The sequence below is a fragment of the Liolophura sinensis genome, chromosome 1 (genome assembly GCF_032854445.1).
Source record: "Liolophura sinensis isolate JHLJ2023 chromosome 1, CUHK_Ljap_v2, whole genome shotgun sequence".
NCBI classification, from domain to species: Eukaryota; Metazoa; Mollusca; class Polyplacophora; order Chitonida; family Chitonidae; genus Liolophura; species Liolophura sinensis.
Window position 1 is genome coordinate 41,477,954 of NC_088295.1, and position 27,945 is coordinate 41,505,898.

Genomic DNA, 27,945 nt, shown 5'->3' on the forward strand with positions numbered 1-27,945 from the left:
TAGGTTGCAGGGGAAAGAAGTGAGAACAAACAAATAAGAGTTGTTGCGGATTTTCTTTTGCTGTCATTCTTCCTGTGAATCTCCAAGGCACGTTTCGCAAAGCGCGCATGTGTCGTTTTGTCAACTCAATATAACAATGGCGACGTGATACTCTTACATACAGGATAGTGGCGGTTATGCTGCTTACGTTCTCTTTAGAAATCAAGCCTCAGATACATGTATTTCCATTAATGACGACTGGAATTCACACTCACTAATTCTAATATTTAATACTTTTTCTATTTTCAGCGGCGACATTTCGGATGTCACTATGGACGCTGTCAGGCATTGCTGTATCCAATTTCTCACCTAAGCACACAGGGAAAATTACGTCCGCATACCTGGCCTTTATCGGACTCGGCAAAGCGTTTTATATCACACTGTACCGATTTGCATTTGCCGAGAACGAGAACTTGACTGGGTTCTTTCTGGCAACGGCAGTGACTTACGGTGTGCTCTTCTTCCTGTGTATAATGTTTCACAGACCCATTCCTAAAGAAGAGTTAAAAAATGAGAAGGAAGCTGAAGACATGCAGTTAATATCCCCTGACGAAGACGAAGAGAACAACCTTCCCAAAACTAATGGTCTGAAAGCTTTGGAAAGTCAAGCCGACCCCAAGGCAGAGTTTTCACTGAAAAAAATGTTGCTGAGCCCCTTTTTTCAGCTCATGATATGGCCTTCAGGTTTATTCTACGCATGCGCGTATGCGTACCTGAATAACCTCACCACAATGCTTTACACGATGAGGATCCGGAAACCTGACGTGTTCATATACGTCATTTCCGGTACCATTGCCGTCACGCGTTTTTCCGCAGGTGCCATCTTTGATTGTCTAGGAACGTTGCGAACTAGATTCGGTCTTCTGTTGGCCTGCTATTCGTCTTTCTTAGTTGTGATATGTTTGAACCTTCTATGGCTCCAGATACAGTGGGTTGTGATCATGTCTACGATATTCGGAGGCATCGCCATCGGCCTCGCGAACTGCGTGCCCATCGCCATGTTGACGGTCTACTACGGCAAGGAGAATTACTCTATAATGTCGGGGGCTATGTATTTCTTGGTCTCCGCGTTTTGCGTGCTAATCCAAGTCGCTGTCGGACAGCTCTACGACAACAACATCTCCAGCGTTTCCGAAGAAGGACTTTTCTGTTACGGCAAAGGGTGTTTCTTCCGTCCGTTGATTCTGCTGCTTTCTTTAACGGTGCTAGTCTGTCCTATCCAAATAATTAACATGTGTCTCCATTCCTGAAATCTACAGGTAATGCACTGAACTTTGTCCACAACATCGTCAATGTCCTTTCACTCTTACCGCTAAAGACGGAACTGCACTATAATCAGTGAATAAAGCAATGGGCAAACAAAGCGTGTGACTGTCAAGAACTGGTCCGATATAGCTTGTTCCATTTATACAGAGACATGAACAAGGTCAGTTGGAACTTCAGATTCTCCAAGCTAATCCCTATACACAGACTAAGGCAGTCGCGCAAAACCCTGCACTGTCTCGCGTGAACTGGCATCCCGCGGTTATAGTCATGTAACACAATAGCAAAAAAGGTCCGAACAACGTCACCAAAATTCGCATTGGCTCTTCATGTTTCCATTCTGTGTAACTAAACTCACGTGCAGAACTCAACAAACCTATCAGAATTCACGTGCGCCATCGTTTTGAACAACCGAGGGTCGTTGTTGTATAGAGTATTTGAATTCTTCAACGGTTCCACTTCGAGACTCCCACTGGACCCATTGTAACACGAGACAGACGAGGTTCTACGGGATTATACATATGCAGATGTACATATGCTGAGTGCGCATGACATGCTTCTGATTTCCCCTGATCTGTGATATAATTATCTGTGACACTTTCTCTACTGCGCTGTACATCGGTATAGACTGGCCCACATTTTGTACCATTCTTGTCACATGATAACAAATGAAGTGATACAATATCCTGTTATTATAATGTGATATCAAGTGCATGTCTTGACATACACACGCATGTGATGTGTGATAGGATGCGTGTGTAATTACCTCTATACTCCATATAAAGACCTAGTACGGCGTAAAACACCAGTCAAATAAATAAATAAATAAAATATACAGACCTGATCGCCTTCCATCAAGTGCGAATCAAAACATCAATCAAAAAGTTTAAAAAATGAACAATTTTACTCCGTGTACATATAAAAACATTTTAAGCTGTTAAGCAGTATTGAATCTTCAAGTCGCATGCGAATGCTTTTTGTCCTTCAATAAATAAATACTTTTGAAGGATTTAGCCTACATCGAAAAAGTGGAGGCCAAATGCCACAATCGCTTCCTTCACTTTCCTGTGCGCACTTGCAGTTGACTTGATGGATTGACTCTTTCCTTTTTGGTAAATACACTGTTTACACTACATCTAAATATAGAGTTTTATCTCCTTTGTTCCATGTCAGATCGTACAGATAATGGATATGTGGTGCGTGTTTTAGCGATTCTATATCTTGTGCTTTGTTCACAACATCCCGATTCTCTATGCACTCATTACGTGATTGTCTGCACTCATTTCGTGATTGCCTACACTCACTTCTTGATTGCCTGCATTCATTTCGTGATTATCTACACTCATTTCTTTGATTTTCTACTGTCATTTCCTGATTGTCTAAATTCGTTTCCTGATTGTCTACACTCGTTTTTTGATTGTCTAGACTCATTTCTTGATTGCCTGCACTCATTTCTTGATTGCCTGCACTCATTTTCTTGATGGCATACACTCATTTCTTGATAGCATACATTCATTTCTTGATTGCTTACACTCATTTCTCGATAGCTTGTACTCATTTCTTCATTGCCTGTATTAATTTCTTGATTGCCTGTACTCATTTCTTGATTGCCTGTACTCATTTATTGATTGTCTACACTCATTTCTTGATTGCCAGCTTATCCACCGGCATTTGTGCGTGGTTCTCTCATCTCGAGCAGAGGTGTTGCTTTGCCCCCTATCTCAGTTCTCAAAATAGATTCCCGGGATTTCCATGCCTCCGCCGTTTTTCGTGATAAACGGTCGACATGGTCCAGTTTTATGTAGCCTCACACGGAATCATCGGAGATCACTTGTTTTCCTACCACCTGAATGCCATATACACAATGAGCCTGTTCTGAGTGTGATAAGCTTTGACTGTCACACGAGGAATACTTGATCAGTTCTTGACTTTATTCCCGGCACTTCGGTTTCCACCATTGATGACCCTGGCGAGCCCGTTGTAGGGGTCTTTAAGTATAATATTCTTGGGTATGACATTAACCATTCAATCAATCGATCAACTAATCACTCCATGCACAAAGCTATTAATCCCTCTTGTGAAAATTTCTAATGTGGAGAACATTAATTATCTCCAGATCCTGAAGACGTTTTCCAAATGATGTCAAATGTATAGCCGCATTATTGTCTCCAACAGCGACCGGCCCTTGATGTCTGTGAGGTTTGTTTATTATACAGTATACATTGCCATGCTTGAAGGTCGTGACCTTGAGTTTCTCTTGAGTCCTTGTTGAAAGAATATTGTAGACATCCCATCTACGGCAATTAGCACAGAGTTACTCGTATACAATCTTGCTAAATGAAAAATCAAAAAATTCTAATCAAAATCTTGGAAGCTATAGATTGCTACCGTATGCTTCCTTGGGTTCTGCCTGGAATACCGATTGGATCTCTGTAACAAAGAGCCGAAAATGCGGAAACCCATTTCCATGCTTCTTTGACTCGTCACAGCTATTTTGCTTCATTCTTATTTATTTATTTGATTAGTGTTTTACGCGGTACTCAAGAATATTTCACTTATACAACGGAGGTCATCAGTATGGTGAGAAGAAACTGGGCAGAGCCCGGGGGTAACCCCGACCATCCGCAGGCTGCTGGAAGACCATCCAAAGCACGGCCGGAGAGGACCTTGATCTGTAAGGTAGGCCTATGGCAGAATCTCCCCCAATAAGAAGTTCTGTTATTGCAATCCCAGAAAATGAACTATACCATTGTACGCGGTTGGCTGTTGCACAAGTGGTAATACCGCTACTATATATGAATAGTCAAAGGGATGTTTTCCTTCATTCACTAGGACACACAATATGTGAATACAATCCTGGCCTTGGGCAGTGAATTTATTGGCTTTTATACCCCCGCTTCCACTGTTTCTAAGGCTTTGGTGACTTTAGAGCGTTGATAAAAATGATTAGGTGACGCTCCTGTTACCGTCCATTGAAGACCATTTATCTTCCACTATTATGGTTTGCGTATTTGTTCGTCACTCTCGGGAAGGTTAGACATAATCTTGTCAAAGGTTTCTTCATTTTTCAGTTTCTTCCACTCATGAAAACTGACCGCCATCGTGTACATGAACACTACTTTATTATAGCGCTAAAAACAGTATAGTAAACGAGTGAATGAATACGGCACATCTCTTTGAATTCTCTGTAATTTGTTTAAATGTTGAATTAACGTAAGTAATGTCTGTGCTTATTATAAATTACATGTACATGTATAATTATTTGGGAAAATATTATAAGTAGGTGTTCTTTCGTTGTGTTGATGACGACCTTGCCTGTTTGATGCATCATTTATTATTACGTTATTGGCTTACATACTGCTTCTGGAAGAACCTTCCGTTAGCACCGACCCATGCCGTTAGCACCGACCTATGCTGTTAGCACCAACCCATGCAGTTAGAACCGACACATGCAGTTAGCACCGACCCATGCCGTTAGCGCGCGTTCCAACCGCTTTTCTGGTTTGTACATACACTGTATTTTCGCCTCTAGATCTGCACAGAAAGGTATCATGACGCCAGATTGTAGGTTTTGTTTTAGTCTCTTTTCAGCTACAACAAGAGCGTGCATGACATTACATACAACCGGCACGCTCAGCAAAATTTCAGCAAACTATTTGTATTTCCTACATTGTGCTATTTCGTGTGTTTTGAGTGTTTGGTTCAATGACAAGGTTCCCTGCCCTATTATAAAAGTTCCCTTATCTGTTATAAAGAAATATATCCTGCATAAATATATACATAGATCCCAAAAGATTACAGTATTAATACTGAAATATAACACTTTGCTAGGGGAACCAGAAAAAAGTCGCTTTTAGTTGTCTCCAGTCGTTGCCTGTATGAAGTTCAATCTTAAAGTCTTAAAGTTATACAAAATCGATTCCGACTGGCTAGTGTGAGAGATAGGCAAGTCTAGGGTATGCCTTGCCTAAGCTGAATTTTAGGTATGGCACATTTATTCAAGCGTGACCAAGCCTGTAAGATTTAACCCAGGAACCCGTATCTGCACTGTCAGTCAGGCAGCGTCGATTCTCTATCCCTTTAAACACAAGCTCCGTATACCACCCATTGAGTTCATTCGAGTGGCGTATTAAGTTATATGCCGAGTTTTATAAGTTATGTTCTTTCAGTTGCAAAATTATTTTGAACAAGTCTAACATGCTGACATGTGTATATGGGGATCTCAATCCTCACACTGCTTACCAAACGGTATTTCCACTTAGACTTACTGGGCTTCTGCCTGTGGCCGACGGTAACGGTCTTCACATGATTGCACCTATACGCTTGTTACGTATGAAAAGGCCATGAGACAATGTCGATATTTTAGCGTCGCCATTCTGTGCCTTTCTGTTATATGTACAACCTATAGGCCTTTGGAACTCTGTTATAGATTAAGCCTTGTGTGTTTGAATGGGATGTTTTGTATGTGTACGGCGATCGAATCTGAATAAATTATATTCAAGAGCTACTGTTGTGTTTGTCGCTTATTCTCTATTCACTTACATATATTTTATATCAAGCTACATATATAACCATCCGAAAAAGTCGGCTGCTGAACTATTTCCTCAACCTCAGCTGATATGAGACTCTTATACGCTTGTGGAGGTTCACAAGATGCGAGCTCAACCCCAGCCTTGAAGAGAGAATCTGCAGATTACACAAGGCTCAATGCCCCATGGATGACCTTGCTGACAATAAGGCGGTCGACGGCGCTCGTAGGCCGTTTCTGCAGTCTTACGGTCGTTGAAGACCACCATTTGTCTTGCACTAACATGGTTTGTTCATGTCACATGTAGGAAAGTTCGTCAGTGATTACCCAGCGGTCGATGGTTTATCCCATGCACTTTCTTCCAGCAATAAAATCGCCCGCCATCGAACAAAGTGAAAAATTCTTGAATACGCCATTAAACAACAATCGACTAATCTGTCCGCTGAGAACCGGCTAAGACTTTGGAGAGAAGGAAATGGGGTGAAAGGGAGGCTACTGATGAAACTCGCCCTCTACGACTGGCGATTTCGGTCGTTGACACTGACCGAATATCTATGTTCTACATCTACAACAGTACCGTACATAATACGTAATCATAGTTGTGGGTAGTTCTCTAGAACCTCATGGAGAATAAGGAAACGAGATTGAGAAGTAAGCGTGGTCACCTGACCAGGAAGGATACTGCGGCGCATTTATTAACATTTTTAAAATTTATTTATTTATTTATTTCATTGCATATTGTTTTACGCCTTACTCAAGAATATTTCTCTAACACAACGGCGGCAGAGCCCGTGGGGAAGCCCACGACCATCCGCAGGTTGCTGCAGGATCTTCCCGCGTACGACTGGGGAGTGAGTGAGTGAGTGCTTGGGGTTTAACGTTGTACTCAACAATTTTTCAGTCCTATGACGACGAAGGAATCATTAGGGTGCATGTACATGTAATGTGCCTCCTTGTTGCAGGACGGATTTCCACCGCTCTTTTATTTAGTGCTGCTTCACTGAGACGACTTACCGAAGGCAAGTAAGCCGCCCCGCCCGAGCCATTATACTGATACGAGTCAACCAGTCGTTGCACTATCCCCTTCATGCTGAACGCCAAGCGAGGAAGTTACAACTTCCTCTTTTAAAGTCTTAGGTGTGACTCGATCAAGGATTGATCCTGGATCTACCGGTCCCGCGTACGACTGGGGAGGAAGTCAGTATGAACCATGTGGACATGTATGTAAACATGAATTTCAACATTTCTGAGGGACTATTAATGATTAATTTGATGATTAATAATGATTTAATAATAATTAATATCAGGTGAGCTGCCAGCAAGTAAGATCATTCTGAAGCTAGAATCGTATCTGCACAGATATTGTCATTCTTCCATAGTTTTGGGGTTGCATGGAAGCGAGGGCATTTCTGAGGTGGTGTGTTTTAGCATATGCGTAAGTTTTTCTTATATTTCGGTATGCATGTAAACCTGCCTAGAGCATAGTTATTGTGAAGTGCAATACTTAGTTTATAATAGCTGTGATTACTGTAATCTATGGGAAATATAGCTTAAATCAGTGCGGCATAATATAAATATGAAAGAAAGAAATATAAATAAATGCACGTGATCCGCTTTAGTCAGAGAAAATTTCAATCTATTCTCAAAACAATGTATTTTAGGCCTACCATTCACCATGTTGAAGAATGTGGAACACTGAAGTCAAGATTGTAAGTCCCTAATTCGAAATCGGACAGTTTTTATTATCGGCTTTCACCAATGACACTCAACTCAATACATCGTTTTGTCTGACTATATCCACATGCAGTGCACTTTGGTCCACTGGTCTACATAGCGCCGTAACGAGTCGAGCTGGCCACTGAATCCAGTCGCGCTGGTTTGACAAACGATTTTGAAGTCCAGGAATTTATCAGGTACTGGCCTACTTGTAACTATCCAAGGAGCTAGAGTGTCTTTTCTATCAGCTGTCTGGTATACGCCTTCCACTGTCTATAGCTGACAGTTGTCGTGCATGCCAGTCTATTGAAGTTAACGGATATACAAGTACATTTAGTTCTTTACGGCACTTAAGCTGCAGCGAAAGCGAAAGAATATTTCCAACAGCCATAGACCTACGTACGTCATGACACAAGAGGCAAAGTAAGTTTTATCTGATAATGAGCTGAATTCGACTGGCGGGGATTGTATCAATGTACCAGACAAGATCTGTAGGTCTGTATTATGTATCTGGCCACACAATATTGGTGGAACACAAACACGTCATATTAGTTTTCCTTTTGTTGCTTGGCCATAATTACCGTACGCTGAGTGAAAATGGAGAAAATGACTGCAGGTTTATGTAGGCTTATACCATGTCCGTGAGCATAGTACGCAATGCAATGAATAAATGCTTTTCTTTATTAATCACTCGCTTGAAAACCGTTAAAACGGTAAATCATTTCCTTCCATGCAGTGGATTCGCGTGATGTGTGAAACATAGCCAAAGGGGAGCTACTGAGGTCATTCATCCAAACAGCAGTAACCTCCCTTTGACCGAGGACACCCGGGTGTTTATCTCATGCTATTCTCAGTCTTTTTCTTGGGAAATAAACGCCTTCTTCTGTCCGAAATAACCAGGAATTGCCTTTACTTAACGGTTATTGAACATTAATAGTGCTAGTGATGTGTTTTAAACGTTCTTGATAACCTGTGAATGTGTTAAAACATGGCATTCCAGTTTCCGCTGAAAAGTAACGATGTGTGAGTTGTGACGTCATACAACCAGTGGGATCCGTAAACGCGAGGGAAATTCAAAATGGCTGACTCACCGAAAATATTCAAAGTTTAGGTTTTAACCGTTAGAAGGTGAAGGATTCCTTGACAGACAACAAACAAATAAGGTATGTAACTGAAAAAGCACGAGTACTTGGCGGAGATCGGTAGCAAGCCTTCTGGTTATTAAGACCAAGAGGATAGCGTCATCTGTCGTTTGATGTGGGAGTAAACCACAACAACATTGTGGTAAGTTACCTTGACATTACTCAGGCCAATCGATTTATGGCATTGCGCTAATCTGACAGCGTGGGAAATGTATACACATTTGCGTTCCCTTCAACATCATTGATATTAAATCTTGTTTTGTTGTCAGCTCAAGTAAAATGACGTAGATAATTGATTCATGTATCGTGATGATGCTAGTCTGATAGTGGGAATTTTGTTACTAGATCTGACAGTAGGTAAGCTTGATCAGATGGTGTGTTTTAATTAGATACATTACCATATCTGATGTAAGTTGATTTCTATGCAGTGTACAGTTTTTGAATTCTAACAAGAGTGTTACTTTGACTAAACTCCAATCTGAAAGTTTTAAAACTGCCAAGATCATTTTCATGGTTTCCATAACATGACGTTTTATAGATATTTTTTTGGCATAATTTTTTTCTTTGGCCTGACAATCAAGCCAGACTAAGGACACAAATATATACCTAAACAATACAATTAATATACAATTGAGGTACAATAAGGCATAAAAGATACTAAAATCTCTATTAAGCAAAATTCTTCATTTTCCTTTGGTAGGCCAAAATATTGATCAGATTGAAAAACTGTTGGTTTTTCGAAATACTACCTTTTTTGTCTTTTTTTGCCAATCAGAGTCTTTAGTGTTATTGTTCAAGAGCATACTATCAGTATTAAAAAACATATTCTCACAGATTGTTAATCTTTGTAGATTTTTCTGAGTGATCATTTAAAGTTAAAACTTTAAAGAGTTCCAAAAGTTTTACAAACTTTGAAACGGAGTAGTCTTTAAAACTAGAAAAGTTTGTGCAGCTGTTTTTTTCTGCAAAATGAAAACGAGAAATAATGATACAAGCTTTAAGTGGAAAAAATAAGTAAAATATCTGGATGAGCTTCTTGTTTGGCAAAATTCATCGTTGTTTGAAAATTTTTATCAAAAATTCTCCTGCCTTCAGTCAAAATATAACTGAATCAAGCAGCATTTGTAAAATTTTAAACATTAGAATGCTCCATAAAAGTGTAAATTGATGTTTTTATCTTGATAGTTCTCAGCAGAATCTACTGGAATGTGTTAAACCCCCTCACCTCTAGGGTAAATTAGCCTGTTGTTTTTGTTAGCATGTATGTAAGATCCACAATGCAAGAATTGGTGCAGTTTGGAGACCATATGAAAAAAAAGTGGCCAAATTTCACCCAAGGAATTTTCGTGTATTTGATTTTATATGTGGCCACATGTTTTGTGCATTCTTTGTCAACGTACCCTTGTTGGCTGAGGGGGTTAGCAAGCCAGCGTGGTGCAATCATGAATGCCCTAAGAACCTTTCACCAATGCTCTCGCACTGAGTTCAAGTCCAGATCATGCTGGCTTTCTCTTCGACCGTACATTCAAAGTACATAATGCTGGCCATCGTCATATAAGTGAAACATTCTTGACTATGGCGTAAAACACAATCAAATAAATAAATCAATCACTATGATGTATGGATTCAAATCTGGCTTGTACAGGGAGATGTACATTCCATGAATTTCCCTGGCTTACAGTTGTCATTGGGCCCTGGCTGTTCATCAAAGGTCGGCATAAAACTGACTGCCATTATGTTAGTGTAAGTGTTTTTAAGATTATGTCACCTTCTGTCCAATTTCTGAAACGGGAATAAAATGATGAGCGGTTGGGTGACAGGAGACAAGGAATCAGCAGTGATGTGTCTGAAAGGCTTCATGACATGTCGTCTGTACTTTTCCTGACCCAAGTGGTATGCAGGTGGATGGGCTAGAAAATGTTCACTCCTTAGAATAAAAGTACATATAATGGGAACCTGTCAAATGCCCAGCAGCAGGACCCTGACGCCATTTTATTGACATCAAAAATTCCCAGCTCATCATGATGATGCCATGTAAGTTAAAGACATATTACAACAGAAACTGATACATTGTTATGGCGTAGATGTTACGCTACATGAGCTTGACCAATGGGCTGAACTCTGCTCTAAAGTGTAGAGTTTTTAAAATATTTTTAGAACATATCTGGAATACTACTTTATTAATTAATTCAGCTTTAGTGGCTGACTTTATGTTCACCTTAAAAATGGTACTTGCTGCTGCCTCACGTGGCACTCGGCAGTCAGAATTTAGAGCAAGGAAATTTTACCTATTTGGCCAGGTGTCAGTATAATGTGACTGGGTGAGGTGTCATGTCTGGTGTCTTCAGCATGAAACTTCACTTTGGACATGGACTCGCCCTGCCACGAGAAGACACAATATGTGTACACACACCTAATGACTCCTCCTCGTCACATGACCCCAAGCATACATACATCTTTTGCTGCGATATTATTAACATTAATTTACTCTAAATTCCTCTGAGTAATTCACACCATATAAGTTATTTTCCTTTTCTTTAGAATAAACATCTACCAATATATGTGTATCTACCTGTAGAAGAGCTGTGTAGCTTGTTTTTGTCTGTTTTAGTTGGTATGGTGTTGAAATCAGATTATAGTTTCTGCATGGATTAACTCCTATATCCTCCTATAAGTAGGTTTTTGTCAATCTTCCAAAGACATAAACATGTGCAGTACGTTTAAGTATTACATCATTATGATGATAATATCATTTTGTTCACTTGGCACATGGCTAAAGGTGATTCAGAATGGCGTATGATAGGAGCCACCAGAACATCTGGTTCAGTGGGGACATGAATGAATTTAACCAGGTTTGAAACAGATGTCTTCAATAGGCTATTTTTGACTAGGGAAATAAGATGTAATATAGTCTTGATATAATTCACTAACCCAGCTGTACATAACTGTTTTCAAGGGAGAGAATTCTGTCAAAATGTGGTGTGAATTTTGAACTCCAAATGATGCCAGTCCATGGGTGTGTACAAACAGTATATAGGAGCTATATTTAGACAGTCACTGACTAATCATTAATAGTTATGAGATGTGAGGCGTGGTGTTAAGGCCGAGAGTCAGCCAATGGCAGAGCTGGTGACATCTGTGCTGTGGAAGCCCATGTGTTTGCATACTGCCACATTGATTTGGCTGGCTTAGCTGCCAGTTCTCTCCCACACATAGAGCTGGCAGTAAGCCTGTCAGTGCAAAATTGTGCTCTACTATCTGTCAGAGCCATTCTCTGACATAAACTGGCCCAGATTATTACAACCTAGCCTGGCCTGATAGTATCTGCTGTATACCAGCAACATGGGCAGGTATCTGTACCCCGAGGATGAGAATGACAGCCCCACAAAACTTAGCTTGTGAGTATTAGAATGCTAACACTGTTTATGTGCTTTCTGTAGCGTAGCGTGGCGTACTGGGTCATGTAGCGGCATTGATTTACCTGAGGTCAGCCATTGTCCATGCTTGTACTGCTATTTCTAGCCGGCACTGCTTCAATGAATCTGTCACTGTGTTAGGAAGAGGTTGACCTCACACATTGTTTACAAATCTAAGCTAAAATTGGAGCGAGATTTTGGGAAAATCCACACGTGGGTTTGTAGTGTTTTAAAAACCTATAAGTCATAACCTTCTCTAGCAGTAACATGTACATGTATATTAACAGTTGATTGGTAGTGGTGTACATGTACTGGTATACATGAAGATTTATGAAACTGATATTTCATGTACTTTGTCTCTGACAGGATCATTAAAATCCCTAAGTCTGTGTACTGAATATAACCTGGTGAATCTAGTTCTCTAGTTTAGCAAGAATTCTTAGCTCAGCATTGATGAGAAGATACACATGTGAATCAGTCTACTTGGCATAGAGTACATTCAGTAGTGCCTGTATGTATGTCTGCATTGTACTGCAAGATCTCCACCTTGTGTAGGGGAGCCAGATGTTTTCTGTGAGCATTCCTACACTCTATACCTACATGTGTACACAGCCTGTCTATTGTGTTTCTGTTGTGTAAAGCATACGAATGCATTTAACTTGGTGAGCAGAGATGAGAGTATATGTATATGTAGTACATGTATATGTATGTGTGGACTGAGCATATTGGCATGAAAGTACAATGTGTTTCAAAGCAGTTCTTTACACGATTACCACAGTGCATGTATTACTGAGGATTAGATATGCCTTGGTGGTTGTGCAATGTGCAGGGTGTGGTGTTAAAGCATGAGATTGCCTGGTGGTTGCCTGCAGCAGGCAGATGGCCTGACCTCCATCCAATACACATGTGCGTCCAGATCTCAGCATGACAGCCCAATATTCAAGGTTCCACCACTGTAACAATGGGCTGGTTTGATTCATTCACCACTGCCTGGCTGTCATTGATGGGGAACTGCACATTGCTGGACCTGCTAGTGTTGTCTGTCAGTGCGTTCCTCTAGCCCTTAATGCTAGGCTTAAGCCTCAAGAGAGCAGCTAGGTGGCTTCTGTCATAAAGAATTCATTGTGGACATGCACAGAGCCTTGCTGGCAAAGGCCCATGCCACACAACTGAAAAAGCTCTGATTTCTCTATGTGAAGGACATAGGTTTTTATTCTTAGCCACACTTATTTATAGCTCCGAATGACTGATGAATTTAGGTAAATACATGTACGATTTCTGTATGCACCATCCCTTCTGGCCTACTTCCAGCCCGAAGTACATATTATCCTCATAAGACCACCTGATCAGTGACCTAATTATCACACCACTGGTATGGTTGTTGGGAGTCTGTAGCTTGCAAGTGAAAAGTAACACCCATGGTGACAAATTCCTAGCATACGTAATACTTATATCATGACTATACATTTTCTGTACAGTCATAACTTCACCTGTCAGATGCTATCTCATGATGATATTTATTTTTGATTATCTGGTGACATGATTTTCATATCAAAGTCATACAGGCTATAAAAGTAGGATCAGTGAACTATCTCCCTGGACATCTATGTGGCCTAAGATTCAATTGCTATCTGTCAAGCTTTTATCAAATTGAGTACTGGTACACAGTGACATATACAATTTCCAAATTGGAATGTAACATTCAAGCAAGGCGTCTGAAATAAACTGATGACCTAGATTGAGTGGCTTCACCTGGTGTTTATGTAAACCTCTGTACAAAGGTCTGAGCCAACAGAATGACACTAATATAACCAGAGTAGGGCTGTTGTCATGGTGACAGCATTCAGTACCTCTGGCCTCCCCTAGGAGGTTCACCTACTGTCAGTGGCCATTGTGTAGAGGGACACAGATGTATACATAACAGTTTGTATAGGGACCCGTCTTAATTAACCATCATAACTCAGCCTTATAAATGAGTTTTATTTCCTATAATCACCACAGACCTTGGGTCATAAACTGGTCCGTGAACCACATGGGTAAACATATCAAAAACTTAATGATAATTAACTTGCAGTAACAACAGAGACCTTTAGTGAGGATTTAATTCTAACTTCATATTTGAATTAGTTTGTCTGTTTTAGTTTGAAGTTACAAGCTACAAGTTGAACTTCTGACTTCTAATTAAAGGTTTCTTGTGTCATAGATCATACTTTATGTATGTTTTGCTTGTTTAATTATAAATATCTCCATACACCTGTACACAGTGGTGACAGTCCAAGAAATGTTAAGCAAGGAAACTTCAAAACAACAGGTGAAAATAGCTACAGCAAAATCTAAACGTGAATGTTGGAAAACTAGACATGTACTTGAAGGCGATCTCTACAGGCTATAGTAAAGGCCGCCACAATATGACTGAAATATTGCTGAGGTGGTGTTAAGCCATAATCATTCATTCGTTCATTCTGTAGTGAAAGTTGTGTACGTTTAACTAACACACTCTGAGTACATACATGTACCTAATGCTTCAAAGTTTTTGGTCTACTTATATAGCCAGTGTACATGTAATTGCAACACGAATGCAATTTCTCTTTTCTCATGTTGTACATGAGATATGTACATATCTTAATATTTTCACATTGACAGAGAAATGTTATTTTTTGCTTTCAGCTTTTCTGAAGGCAAAGTTAGAAGAATTTATACAGTATTCGTACATTTCTTTTACATGACATGCTTTACCAAATTTATATGTATACAATGTATACATGGATGGAGTCCAATTCAGACCTGACCCCATGTACAGGTGTACCACATCACTTCCATTGGCCAGCTTGTTCACTGACCTCTGCTAACTTGTAGATACATAAATTCATGAGAGCATAGTATTACACATCATTGACATGTAAAGGATTTGGACAAAGGGGAATCCCCAATAAGACTGCTGCCCTGAAAGAGTTGTGACAGTCTGATAAAGCAGCAACTAGTGATAAGATTGTAGTGGATATAACTGCATGTTGGGGGTAGATCCTAGAATGGGCATTTATCATGGATGGTGCAGTATATGTCTGTTGAATTCATGTGCTGACAAGGCATGATAGCCATACAAATACCATTCTGAGAAAAAAAGTCAAAGCTTCCTGTTTCCTTATCTGTTTAGTAAGTTGTTATACTGCACATTTAAGAATGCTCTTGTATTTACTACTGTTACAAGTACCATTTGGGGTAAAAATGGAAGATATGCACTGTTCATGTATTTATTACCATATAGCCTTACAAGTACCTTTTGAAGTAAAAAATTAATGGCTTCCTATTATCATCTGTTCAAAATTTGTTATACTGCACATTAATTAATTAAAATGTTCCAAGCATGTTAAAGAATGCATGTTAAACTTGACAGCTTGACAGCCCATTTCCGCTGTTATAGAGATATCATCAGTGTATGAATGAGCAAATACATGCACAGGCATTTACATGTGTGTGTTGGTGGTAAATGGTAATTTAACTAAAGAACAAACATGTCTTGTCATTATTTAAATGATGATATGAATGAACCGTCACAAATACATTGAATTTGTAAATTTATTTGTGCATTAGAAACACGTATGGGAAGTTCTTAAATCCTTTGGCAACATTCAATTCATACATGTATGCACTCATCTTATTTTAATCATATTCTTTATTGTTATAAAATAATATTGGCACCACTTTTCTAACATTGATACCTGTAGTATTAATAAACATAGCCTTGGATTATGTGCTCATAACATATCATTTGTGCAAACACCAAACATTTGTTTCATGCCAGTGTTTATGTTTACAGTGTGAGCTTTAGTTTACCCATTATTTGAAATTGATTTCCTCAGCAATTCTTATAATCATCTGTTTAATCATGTGGTAAAGTTCAATTTTGTTTACGTCGGGTGTTCAGCATAAACACATGTATAGGCTACAAGTGTCAAATGATGTTTTGGGGGCCTCCGTGGCTCAGTCGGTTAAAGCGCTAGCGCAGCGTAATGACCCAGGAGTCTCTCACCAATGCGGTCGATCTGAGTTCAAGTCCAACTCATGCTGGCTTCCTCTCCGGCCGTACGTGAGAAGGTCTTGCAGCAACCTGCGGATGGTCGTGGGTTTCCCCCGGGCTCTGCCCGGTTTCCACCCACCATAATGCTGGCCGCCGTCGTATAAGTGAAATATTTTTGAGTACGGCGTAAAACACCAATCAAAAAAAAAAAAAAAAAAAAAAAAAAATCAAATGATGTTTTGTTTCAAGTACATGTACCTGTATATTATATACATGCCACTGTGTCACCCATAATACAAATATACCCGTCAGTTTGTTGGATTACAGCGAGACATGGGATCGGATGAGGATGTGAAAGGCCTGTGTGAAACTGTGATTGTGTGATGTGTTAAACAAGTACTGTATACATGGCATCATTTACCACCCATTTCATCACTTAAACACAAGTTAGAGGAACCTAGTGAATGTCATGCTGTAGGAAAATACATGAACGTGTGTACTAAAAAGCTAAAACTAAAGCGTGTGGAAAAAGAAGGAAAAAAAACCCTTATGTTTGTATAGGATTTGGAAATTTGTGTGCATAATACAGTTTTCACTATATACATGATCAGCTGAAATTTGACATACTGGCCACATTCACATAAATGTCATTTTGTTCTTTGTTACAGTATTAAGAAGACAGAAAAAATTGAATCAAGTCGGAAGATTACAAATCGGTTCAACGACAGCTCGTATTTCAGCGACCCATCATTCTTTGAGCCAGAGCCGTGTGATTTGTAAGTAGGCGCTTATGGATATCTATGTACAAATTTGCACATGTGTACAAATGTGCAGCCAGTGTACATGTACTTGCAGGCCCAATATGCAATAATCAGTGAAGTCTTCTCACCAGCAAAATATACACATGCTTTCTTATGGTTGATCATAAATTCATTATGAATTCAGAGAACAAGAATCAGTCTTTAGTGATTTTGGCCACAACAGCCACAGATTAAACAGAACTTTATTATAGTAGTATTATAGCAATAACCTCTTCTGGTCATTGCTGTTTCACACATGTTCCAATTCTTTGACTTTTTGTACAGCAGATGTAATGAAAACTGAAAAGACAAGATTACTTAGTAATCTCCAAAATTTTACTTTTTTTTTTTTTATCACATCATTGTGACGCATGAAAAAGTTGCAGAATCAGAGACTTACACAGAAGAGGTCCAAATCGCAGGTCAAAGTTGTTTTCTCCTGAAATGCTGCAGTTCATGTGTAATTGTCATGTAACAGAGGAAAGAACAAAAGAGTTCATAGCATTGGACGGCTTTGTTACAAGCGGGAAGGAGTTTTATGAATTTCCCTTTGAAGTATGTGCTACATGTACACATTTCTGGGAAGGAAAATCTAGAGGCAACCAAAAGCACAGATACTTTATTTCTACTTTTCAGACGGAATCGACAGCTGTATATACATGTACATTTTAACACCAACTTATATTTATGTGTAGCTTTTGATATTTTTATGTGCAGTACTTGTTATATCAAAATACACAAACGGTATGTATGTCTTTGTAGGTATTTATAAAATATTCAAAAATAAAATAAAATACATGCGTGCTTACATGTAGCTTGTTGTTTTGGCCCCTGTATGAAGGGAGTCTACTTTGAGACTTGTAGCCTGTATAATAGTTATCTCCCTTTAGTTGTATCTTTTTTTTTTTTCTTTTGTTAATCTAAACCTGATGAATATTAAGTTTATATCATGACCTGATGACTACAGGCTATATCAAAGGTTCACATTGGAGCAATTTTGTTTCTAACTGTGAAAACTTCAGTAAAATTATAGTTTGTCTGAATTGTCCTTCAGATCACATTTTTACTAGTTATTAGTTATCTTATTCATACATATGGTTTTATGCATGTACTTGACCTTAAAGTATATTCTGTTCTATATTTGCATAGTATAAATGTACATAGATTTAGGATGTATTATGAATGGGGCTTACTGTGTCATCTTGACCCAAGGTTATCTCCCTTAGTCCACTTGCCTTGATCTTGCATGGGTGACCTCCTCTGACCATCCATGATAACCTTCCCAGCTGTCTAGTCATCTGTGCCTATCTGTACAGCTGTATTTCCCCCGCCAGCTGTGGTGTCTGCCAATGGTAGCCTTGCTCTGTAAACACATGTATCTGGGTGAATTCCCACAGACAATGAGTCCAGAGCTACAGCCCTACACTTGTATGCAGTGAAGCATGGCCTTAGCTAGGATTCAATACTGATCTCCCTCAGGATTGTTACTCCACAAGCCTAGGTCAGTACTCCATAGTCCAGTCACTGCACAACTTACCATGTGCAGTTGTTATGGAAGACTAGCCTGGATTACATGTAGTTAGTTGGATATGTTATATAGTTAGTTTGTCTCTCCATGCTGTTAAGTTATGTCCAGGGAGTTAAGTAATGAATCTCTATGTGAAGATCTAAGCTGGGAGGCTAAGGTTGGGTAAGTAAAGGAATGTTTGAGTTTGTACATACCCTTCACCAGTCTGTGGAAGTGGATATGCCAGTTATTGGTGTAGTTGAGATGGCCCATTGGCCATGAGAGTGGCCAATATACAGAGGCCATGGTACATATGTAGCTTCTTCATTAACTGCCAATTATAGAGCGGGCACAGGCTATACAGGAAGCTGTAGGGTAACATACATGTATATGAGTGCATCATGTCAGTGTAGCCTTAACGGATGGGCGTGAAGTTGACTAACAGTAAGTGTGGGTTTATCAACATATTTACATCAGCAGATCAACACTGTAGGGTACATGTACGTATGTATGTACAATCTGTATGTTTTATGTGGCAGTAATGATAGCATAGCCTTGATGGGAAACCTGCAGCAAGTGCTTTATAGTGTTATAATTTGCCTTGGTTCTATAATTTCCTTTATAGGTAAATTGCGACGTACAGCTGTACATGTATGATTGTTTAAGGCATTTGGTCAGGCTGACATACATATGTGTACATGTATATTAATGATCTAGGACATATATCTAATGTATATAGCTGTGTCTCTAAAAGCTATGTGTACATGGCTACATTTACCTCTTGTAGAAATGTTTTATATTGGTTCTGTTAAAGTATGTGCATGTTATCATCCTTGGTACATAAATCTTTCAGAACATTTTTAAGGTGCTAGTGCTGTAGTGATATGAGTAGCAGACATGGCCTATTCCAGTATTGTTGAATGTTGTATGGACACTAGAAAATGCCAAAGGCTTTGAATTTGGGTGTTTTGAGTGCTGTGACGTGTTGTACTAGATGTAGCACATTCATGTCAGAAATATGATTAACATACAACTTTTATGTGCATCAGGATTTGCATTTCTTCATTCATATTTATGAACCCTGTTTTTCTTCAACTTTTTCTCACGTTCAAGGGCATCTTTGAAGGCAATTTATCCAGCGTAATGGTTTTTTTTCATAATGGCCAGAATGGTTTCACAGAAAATATAAAAAGAAATTTCAGGCGAGATGGGAAAATGCTATTAGATGGTGCATAATGTAACATCAGGTGAATGTGCGAAAAAATTGAAGAAATGGAAATAGGGTAAAGTTGTGTCATACATGTACAAAGTTATGTGTGTATGGCTGTCATCTTAATGTTGATAATCTTGTGCAGTTTTGGTTAGAAAGTAGGACTAACCTCACATTCATGTATCACTCACTCCTTACATTAGGGTAATTTAAAATTATACATGTAGATTTATATTTAGCGATAGGTTATGTGAGTTTACGTGTATGTATGTCTACATGTACTGAACTGTACATCCTGTACTTGAAGGTTTGAGTCAAGTCACTTGCCTTGACTGTCCCTGCTATAGACAGGAGAGGCCAGTGTCACTTAGATCAATACCTGGCTGAAGTGTTTAATTTGAGTGCGTTTATGACCAGGCTGTTGACATCTTTCTCTGAGTACATACCTGTAAACAAATAGGGACTGTCACTTGTGGAGGTGACGCTCTGGGTCATGGGACACCTGGTTATGAAGTCTTCAGCACTTCACTCTGTGGTGGTTGGATTGTGTAGTGCAAAAAGAGGCAGATTCCACCATTGGACAGATACCTGTAAAGGTCATGATCTGTACCAGGCATGCCAGAGACTAGATCTGAGATGTTTCATTCCTTCCCAGCTTATCTTTCAGAAATACATATCTGTACTCTTCCAATCACTAACAAGGAAATCAGTGTTTTTGAGTATGCTGTCCTCAACATGTCAATGCTGTACGATACAAAAACATGGTTTCTGTAATCCTTCAGTAATTCTTACTTCGTATCACCTAGGCATTCGTGAATAATAAAAACCATAATGTCACAATTAACACAAATGTATCTGTTACATCAGAGACAAGCCAAACTTCGCTAACCGCCATTTTCAATTAGAGTCAGCCGCACTCGCCATCATCCGGAAAAAGATAAACTCCTGGAATGATTTCATTGAAACCAAAGAGTTGTACACCCTAGGAAGGGTGATTGACAAATTGTTTAGGAGTCTTAACTTCAATTTGAGTGTTAATAATGAACAGACACGAACTATTATCAATTATATTGTGAAAAAAGATGATTTTAATTTTGGCAAAAGCAGTTGAGTCCACCCTATCAACTGAGTCATGTGATTTGAAAATGATGGCTTGCGAAGTTTTGATGCCGTCCAAGTAGATACGTAGGTTACAGTTGTGTCATTTGCAATGTTATGTGAACATGGGCGATCTCAGCACTAGCCAGAGACATACATGTACATGTGTCTCAAATGTACCCAGTGATGTACATGTACTGTGTCTAGCCGACCAACTGGTGTAAGGTGATCTGCATGTGGAGTGTTGTATATTATCAGTTCTGTGTGGTGGTAAGATGATCTAAGCTGCCATAGGTATATAAGTATCCTTTTACTTGCATGTCCATTCTACATTTGTATATATTTGTGTTGCCTAGGTGGAACAAGTAAAAAAGCTGATGTTACTGATACGTACTACTACTATTTGACTACCACAGGTTGGATTTTGAAACACTGACGGGGTACATGCAATATACACATTCAGAAATGTAATACACCCATCTGCATAGTGTACATGTTTCTGAAAACTCACATGTAAAATGTCCTATGTTTCTACCAACAAAACTTACCTAATAGTCTTTAGGCAAAAATACAAATTTCACTTCTGACTCGCTCTGAGGCTCTCCTCCCTCCTTTTCAGCCATTACTAAGCATCACTGATACATGTACATGTATATCTTGCTTTATCTTTGGCATACATACATGTAGCTATACATTGGCACTCATTAGGCTATGATAATTATCCCATCAAGCTACTAACACACGGAATATGTGAAACCCTTTCAGCCAATCTGGGATAGTGCCCAATAACCTCAGTGTCTGGTGGCAGGTTTGTATGCTCTGCTTATCATAGAGTTGCCATAGTTACATAGTGGTAATTGCAACATTACCTTTTTGCGTGGTGATGATATTTCTGCGCAGTGATCTAGACTCCTTCCGAACAGACCAGACCAGGTAGATGCACTATTATTGTTCTCAATCAATGACTGTGTATTGATTAACACTGGACACATGGGATGGACTGACATGAGGGGCACAGCGATACATCTTAGCCCTGATGAAGCTGCCATTGTAGCCACATGTATGCGTGCATAGGTACAGTGAAAGTCTAAAGGTGGTACTTGTGCTGACAGCCTGCATGGAGAGCTTCAGGTTCTACATGTATGCTACTGTAAAGCCTTATCCAGCTGTCACCAGTGGAAACAGAGGAGAATGCCAGCCATCATATTGACGCATATTGTTACAGACTGATGCGGAACAGAAAGCAAGTGAAGTGGAACGTTTTATATCAGCTTCTGCGTAAGCGTATAATTTTATACTAGCAGTGTCAGAGTAGACATCTACGTGCAGGAAGCAATTGAACCGTCACTGATGTGAACACTGTTGGCCAACATGGGATTAGTTTACTCCGTGTGGAATATCCTACAGGTTATTGTTGCCAGGTAGGGCATTCATATGGCTCATGAACATAGGCTAATGTGCATGGTGTTCATGTAGTGTTATATGTATCATAAACATGCTGATTGGCCATTATCACTAGTTTATGATGTTACGATGGTGTATGTACCATAAACATGCTGATTGGCCATTATCACTAGTTTATGATGTTACGATGGTGTATGTATCATAAACATGCTGATTGGCCATTATCACTAGTTTATGATGTTACGATGGTGTAAGTATCATGAACATGTTGATTGGCCATTATCACTAGTTTACGATGTCACGATGGTGCATGTACCATAAACATGCTGATTGGCCATTATCACTAGTTTACGATGTTACGATGGTGTATGTATCATAAACATGCTGATTGGCCATTATCACTAGTTTACGATGTTACGATGGTGTATGTATCATAAACATGCTGATTGGCCATTATCACTAGTTTATGATGTTACGATGGTATATGTATCACAAACATGCTGATTGGTTTTATCACTAGTTTATGATGTCACAATGGTTGACCTGGACATTCGTCCTATTTCTCTGACACAGTTTATTTTGCTTCTTCACCTCATTACTTCATTCCCTTTTTGGAGGTTGGGGGAGCGGGGGTACTACATGTGGAGCTAGAAAAGGCTAGAATGGAGTATTAAGCTGTGAATAATCGTTCAGTATGAAAAAGTATTTAGATTAATGTTTAACATGTTCAGAATGTTATGAATTTATTTATGTCACCCTTGGCAACTTTCATATGCGTGTTGAGTTCTCTATTGAACAACTGGACCCATATCAGTATAATGGCTCGGGCGGGGTGGCTGACTTGCCTGCAGTATGGCGTCTCAGTGAAGCCGCACTAGATAAAAGAGCGGTGGAAATCCGTCCTGCGACACGGAGGCACATTACATGCATTCTAAGGATTCCATCACCGTCATATAACTGAAAAATTGTTAAGTACGACGTTAAACCCCAAGCATTCACTCACTCACTCTATGGAACAACTGTAAAATTTGAGGCTGTCAAATTTTCCATATGTGTGTGCGTGCAAAAGATGCTTGCTGCACACAGCAGATCTCTGTGATTGTGTTCTGAATTTTTTTGTTTTCTTTTTATATATTGCAGTTTTATTTTAGCTTATTTTTTTTAAAGTGTTTACTGATGCCAGATTTGTCCCCAGTGTCTTATGAAAGGGAAAAACACTTTTTGTTTATATACCAAATGTACCTGTGCCTGTAGATGACTAGACATCTGCCTCGTGTGATATGATGTCATGATTATGGGATGCAATGAATATCCATAAATGCATTTTCAAGAAAATTGTAACATTCTATATGCAGACAATAAGACTTACAATATAATATTATGCAAGATGTGTATCAAATAACTCATGTGTGCATGACAGTGAAGTGTTTTAATAACAGTCTTTAAGAATTGATGTTCCTGCCAGTGAGTGTTGAGTGGCAGTTTTATAGTCAATAAGGTGGACGAGGTTATTGTTTTAGGAGGAAGGCGTAGCCAGAGACCTAAAATTCTTTAATCTCATCCACTTTAATGACTGTAAAACTGCCACTAGACACCCATAGCAGAAAACATTATTTCAATTCTATAAGCCTCCCCAAAACGTTTAATGTGGGTAATACATAGAAAGAAAAATAAGAAAAACTCCAGCCAGGTCAACACTTTCACACCCATACAGAATAGCTTTGGAAGATCCCAGCAAAGTTATTGTACATAGAGTGCGGCATGGAACGTCATACACACCAGGCAAAACAATTGCTTCTTGACAAAAGGGGCAACAGTCTATATAGTCACTGATTTCCGTTCAAAGGAGTATCAAACTGATGGCAAATGTTGCTGTCAAAAATAATCTGTAAAACACTTTGAACGGTGAAACATGCATTGGTACCAGTCTGCTGGTATTCTTTGACAGTGGCACATTTGTCACTCAGAAATGAATAGAGCTATCAAGTCCTGTTTACATATCGTCTGCAGCACACTGGTTAGTACACATATATTTTTCGATCTTTCTGTGACGTCTTCAGCAAGAATGAAATACAATATCACAAATCATCCTCCATATACTGATTACATATGTTGTTTTTATTCGTCACAGTGTACCTTTTACCGAGGATGGAATGGAATTAACAATGTTGCAAGACATTGTTGTGTTACACTTGGCGTGTGATGTCTATCCATTCATTATCAGCGGAAACAATATCCCATTTTATGACAGACTTGTCCGTTCTATTTAGGTCAGCGGACGAGTATTTTGCACGTGCACCAAAGGGACAAAAACATAAGATTTATAGTCTTAGATGTTCCTGTGTCTATGTAATATGAAAACGGTCAGAGGTTAAGGAATGTAATTTATATATATACCTTTATATATATATATATATATATATATATATATATATATATATATACCGAGGACATAAGTACATGGCACACTGTTAGTTGAGTTGAATTATAAATGTGTGCAGCAAGTATATGTACCTTGTACAGCTGAAATGTCCAACATAGCATGACACGCATGTAGATAACATTAGATATTGATAATGTATTATTTATACACCCTAGCACCATAGATTAAGCCAGAATTAGAAATCAGATTTCCAATTTTTCATATTTTTTCCATATTTCTCGCATATTAATTTTGTCAGAATAGGATGTCTCAGACACTAAGAATCCTCCCTCCCCAAGTCCCCAGCGCCCAAATCCTGCTAAACCTATGGTTAGTGGGGGTGTTTGTTACTTTGTCTGTAGCGCACATGTGTAGAGCCAGTCACATTATCATGATCATTCATGTACATGACAGCTTACAGTAATGTTATTTATTAACATGAAATATTCATTTTAATGAAAGTTTTTTTATTTCTTTCTTTTGCAGACGTCCAAAGACAGATTACACATATGCCAGAACGTAAGTAAAAACTGAAAGGTTTTTTTTTTTAATACTGTCATACATTGTCTACATATGATGTGTTAAAATGTTACATGGGCATTAGGTGTTATCTGTTCAAACTTCAAACAACCATGATATGCATATTAATGTATTCTGTCACCCGACAGTCACATAGATATCGTGATACATGTCATAGCGGTAATGGTAAAGGAGTTGATATCATTAAATTTTGATGAGAAAACTTATGCAAGAATTTATACCCATATGCCTTTACTTTAGTGTTTGTAAATCTGGCTACATATTATTCGTATGTTGAGTGTTATGATTAGAGATGTCATTATATCTTGTTGTACCGTATCCTAGTGCTTGTTTTAGGAATGAAAGTGAGGGTAGTAGGACAGTACACTTGTACATGTACCAGTGTAATTGCTTACCTGAGTTATGATAGTGCACTGTTTCCCTGGTGATATCACCTGTCAGTCAGGTATTTAGCTTTCATCTTCTTCATTGAGTCTCCAGTGTCTTTCTGTCTGCACCTGGTTGTTTGACTAGTTTTTATGGCTTGTGGCTGTATCCAAACAAATGTCAAGTGTTCATATATACCAGTACTTGTGAAGTTCAGCAGAACAAGTCTAGGGCTGGCCAGCTCTGGTTGCATGTTCCGCTCTGGTTCCTGACAGATATTGTCTTTACAGTAGAATAGATGTAGGATGTTGTTAAGAAACCACCCAGCCCAACCTACACTGTCTTACTTTGTACCGGTACTCAGGGCATGAGTGTGAAGGTAAGGTCATGTTACTGGACAGACTTATGTTATAGAGGTGAAGTTAAGGGCTGTTTTACCTGCAGCTATGATGTCTGTACAGTGTCATACTTGAAGTCAACCAGAGGCGTTACACTGGAGATACAGGTACAGTTAGACTGTCAGATTGGTGGTAATCTCATGTACAGTGTAGGGTTTGAAGATAAAGACTTACATGTGTACTAAACACAGGTTAGGTTTATTGATCTCGAATTATAATGTCAACACTGAATTCATGGATATTTGTATTTGAGCTTTCTACATGTACACATGCGTATACATGTACTTTGTACTGCATTTCTCTTTATACATTTACACGTAGCTCATGTTAATCAGGTCTGTCAGGGCAGTTTCATGTAAGGGTTTGATAGGTTGTCTGATGATAAGACAATTTTAGCAGGGATTGTCTTGCAAGATCACTTGATTCTTGAATGTCAGATGCGTAGAAAAAAATTTGTTATTGTAAGAGCACAACTTCTATGAACGCGCATATTAAACTGGATGTAGCTGGTCAGGCTAGTACTTCTAGATGTTTGCATTAAATACATGAACCAAGACAGGTACATCTTCTTGTGAAATGACACCTGAGACCTTAAAAGAGGAAGTTGTAACTTCCTCGCTTGGCGTTGAGCGTCAAGGGGATCTTCAACGAATGGTTGACCGGTATCAGTATAATGGCTTGGGCGGGATGGCTTACTTACCTTAGGGAAGGCATCTCAGTAATGCAGCACTAGATAAAAGTGTGGTGGAAATCCGTCCTGCAACAAGGAGTCACATCACATGCACTCTAAGTATTCCTTCGTTGTCATATGACTGAAAAATTGTTAAGTACGACCTCAATCCCCAAGCACTCACTCTTATGTAATGCTCCAAGGTGAACTACATGTATGTGTATGTGGGTTTATGAGGTCTTTAAGTCTTAAATCTTCATGTGTATGAAACACGTGTACTACATGTATATTGTGGCATTATCTATCCAGTAGCATGATAAGGATGTTGCATACATACACATGTATAATATATGCAATGCTAGCCACAGGGAAGTAGATTTCTTTGATGAATTGGTCTACATTAATGGCCCACATTATAATTTAGATGATAGCATTTAATTGCCATATGCATGAATACAGCAGTTTACATGTACTTTGAGCATGATAAGCTGCTGATGGAGCATTGAAAAATATGATCACCGAGGCTTAGCTGTGCATAAATACTCTGTGACAATGTAACAGAAATCTTGAAAATAACTAAACTATTATTAAGAAACAAAGCCACACTATATCCAGATATGTACATGTTCATATATGTGAATCTATAGCAAAATTGTGTGTTGTTTTCCACAGATTTATCTACAGAGAAAATCCGACATTACACGAATACATAAGCCCCAACATGTCACGGAGACCTATCCGTGGCCGGGTGACCATGTCACCTGAACTAAAGGAGTTTTACCGTGACGTGACAGAGAAGGAGATGGATTCATTGTTAGGCAAGAGCCACACAGAGGAGTGGGTGTTACGAGAGAACCGCAACAACAACGCCCGTGAAGCCGCCTACACCACCCACTCAAGCCACCTGAAATCCACAAGGCACAGACACAGCTCAGGACAGTCCACAACTTCAGGCATCTCAGGTACCTGTTATTTGCGCATGTAAAAGTAGTGTCTGTGTTTTTGTTTTTGTATCATGTGTACGAGCTTATTGGTAGGTTGGTTTCCACTTTTCCCCCTATTATTCCGTTTTTGGACTACATGGCTTAGGTGTGTGAAACAGTTACTGTGATACAATACACTTAGTACACATGTAGATAGTAGTTACCAAAAATCCCTTGTTCAAAACTCCTGATTTGTACACCTAAATTCATACTCCCCTGTGAGACTTTTGATTACTGTATTCCACCTAGCAGTTTAGCATTTTGACAAGTGACACATTTTGCTTGACTTTTACTGATCCATCCAAAAGTTAGCACCAAAAACATCATTTGAATGCCTTTGTATGCATCTGAATGTGATTTTTCACAAGGCAAACTTTTGGTGAAATACAGATGGTGTATAGCACACCTCACATTCATTGGCCATC

General features: G+C 39.1%; 2 protein-coding genes across 5 annotated transcripts in view; both read left to right on the top strand.

The window, feature by feature from the left end:
• Positions 1-3,863, top strand: part of LOC135478613 (uncharacterized) — a 38,796-nt gene extending 34,933 nt beyond the window's left edge. Inside the window, exon 3 of the mRNA XM_064758636.1 lies at positions 289-3,863. Within this exon, the coding sequence (XP_064614706.1) occupies positions 289-1,289 (1,001 nt within the window). The 3' untranslated portion in view covers positions 1,290-3,863. The remainder of the gene's footprint in view (positions 1-288) is intronic.
• A 4,736-nt stretch (positions 3,864-8,599) lies between these two features.
• Positions 8,600-27,945, top strand: part of LOC135470165 (SUN domain-containing protein 1-like) — a 35,030-nt gene continuing 15,684 nt past the window's right edge. Inside the window, exons 1-4 of one of the 4 annotated variants that reach the window (XM_064748978.1) lie at positions 8,600-8,709; positions 16,791-16,898; positions 25,050-25,082; positions 27,210-27,499. In XM_064748978.1, the coding sequence (XP_064605048.1) occupies positions 27,259-27,499 (241 nt within the window). In that variant the 5' untranslated portion in view covers positions 8,600-8,709; positions 16,791-16,898; positions 25,050-25,082; positions 27,210-27,258. Of the gene's footprint in view, positions 8,710-11,841; positions 12,087-16,790; positions 16,899-18,276; positions 18,613-21,775; positions 22,159-25,049; positions 25,083-27,209; positions 27,500-27,945 lie in introns of those variants that run through there. The other 3 variants (XM_064748951.1, XM_064748960.1, XM_064748969.1) reach the window with 3 other exon arrangements.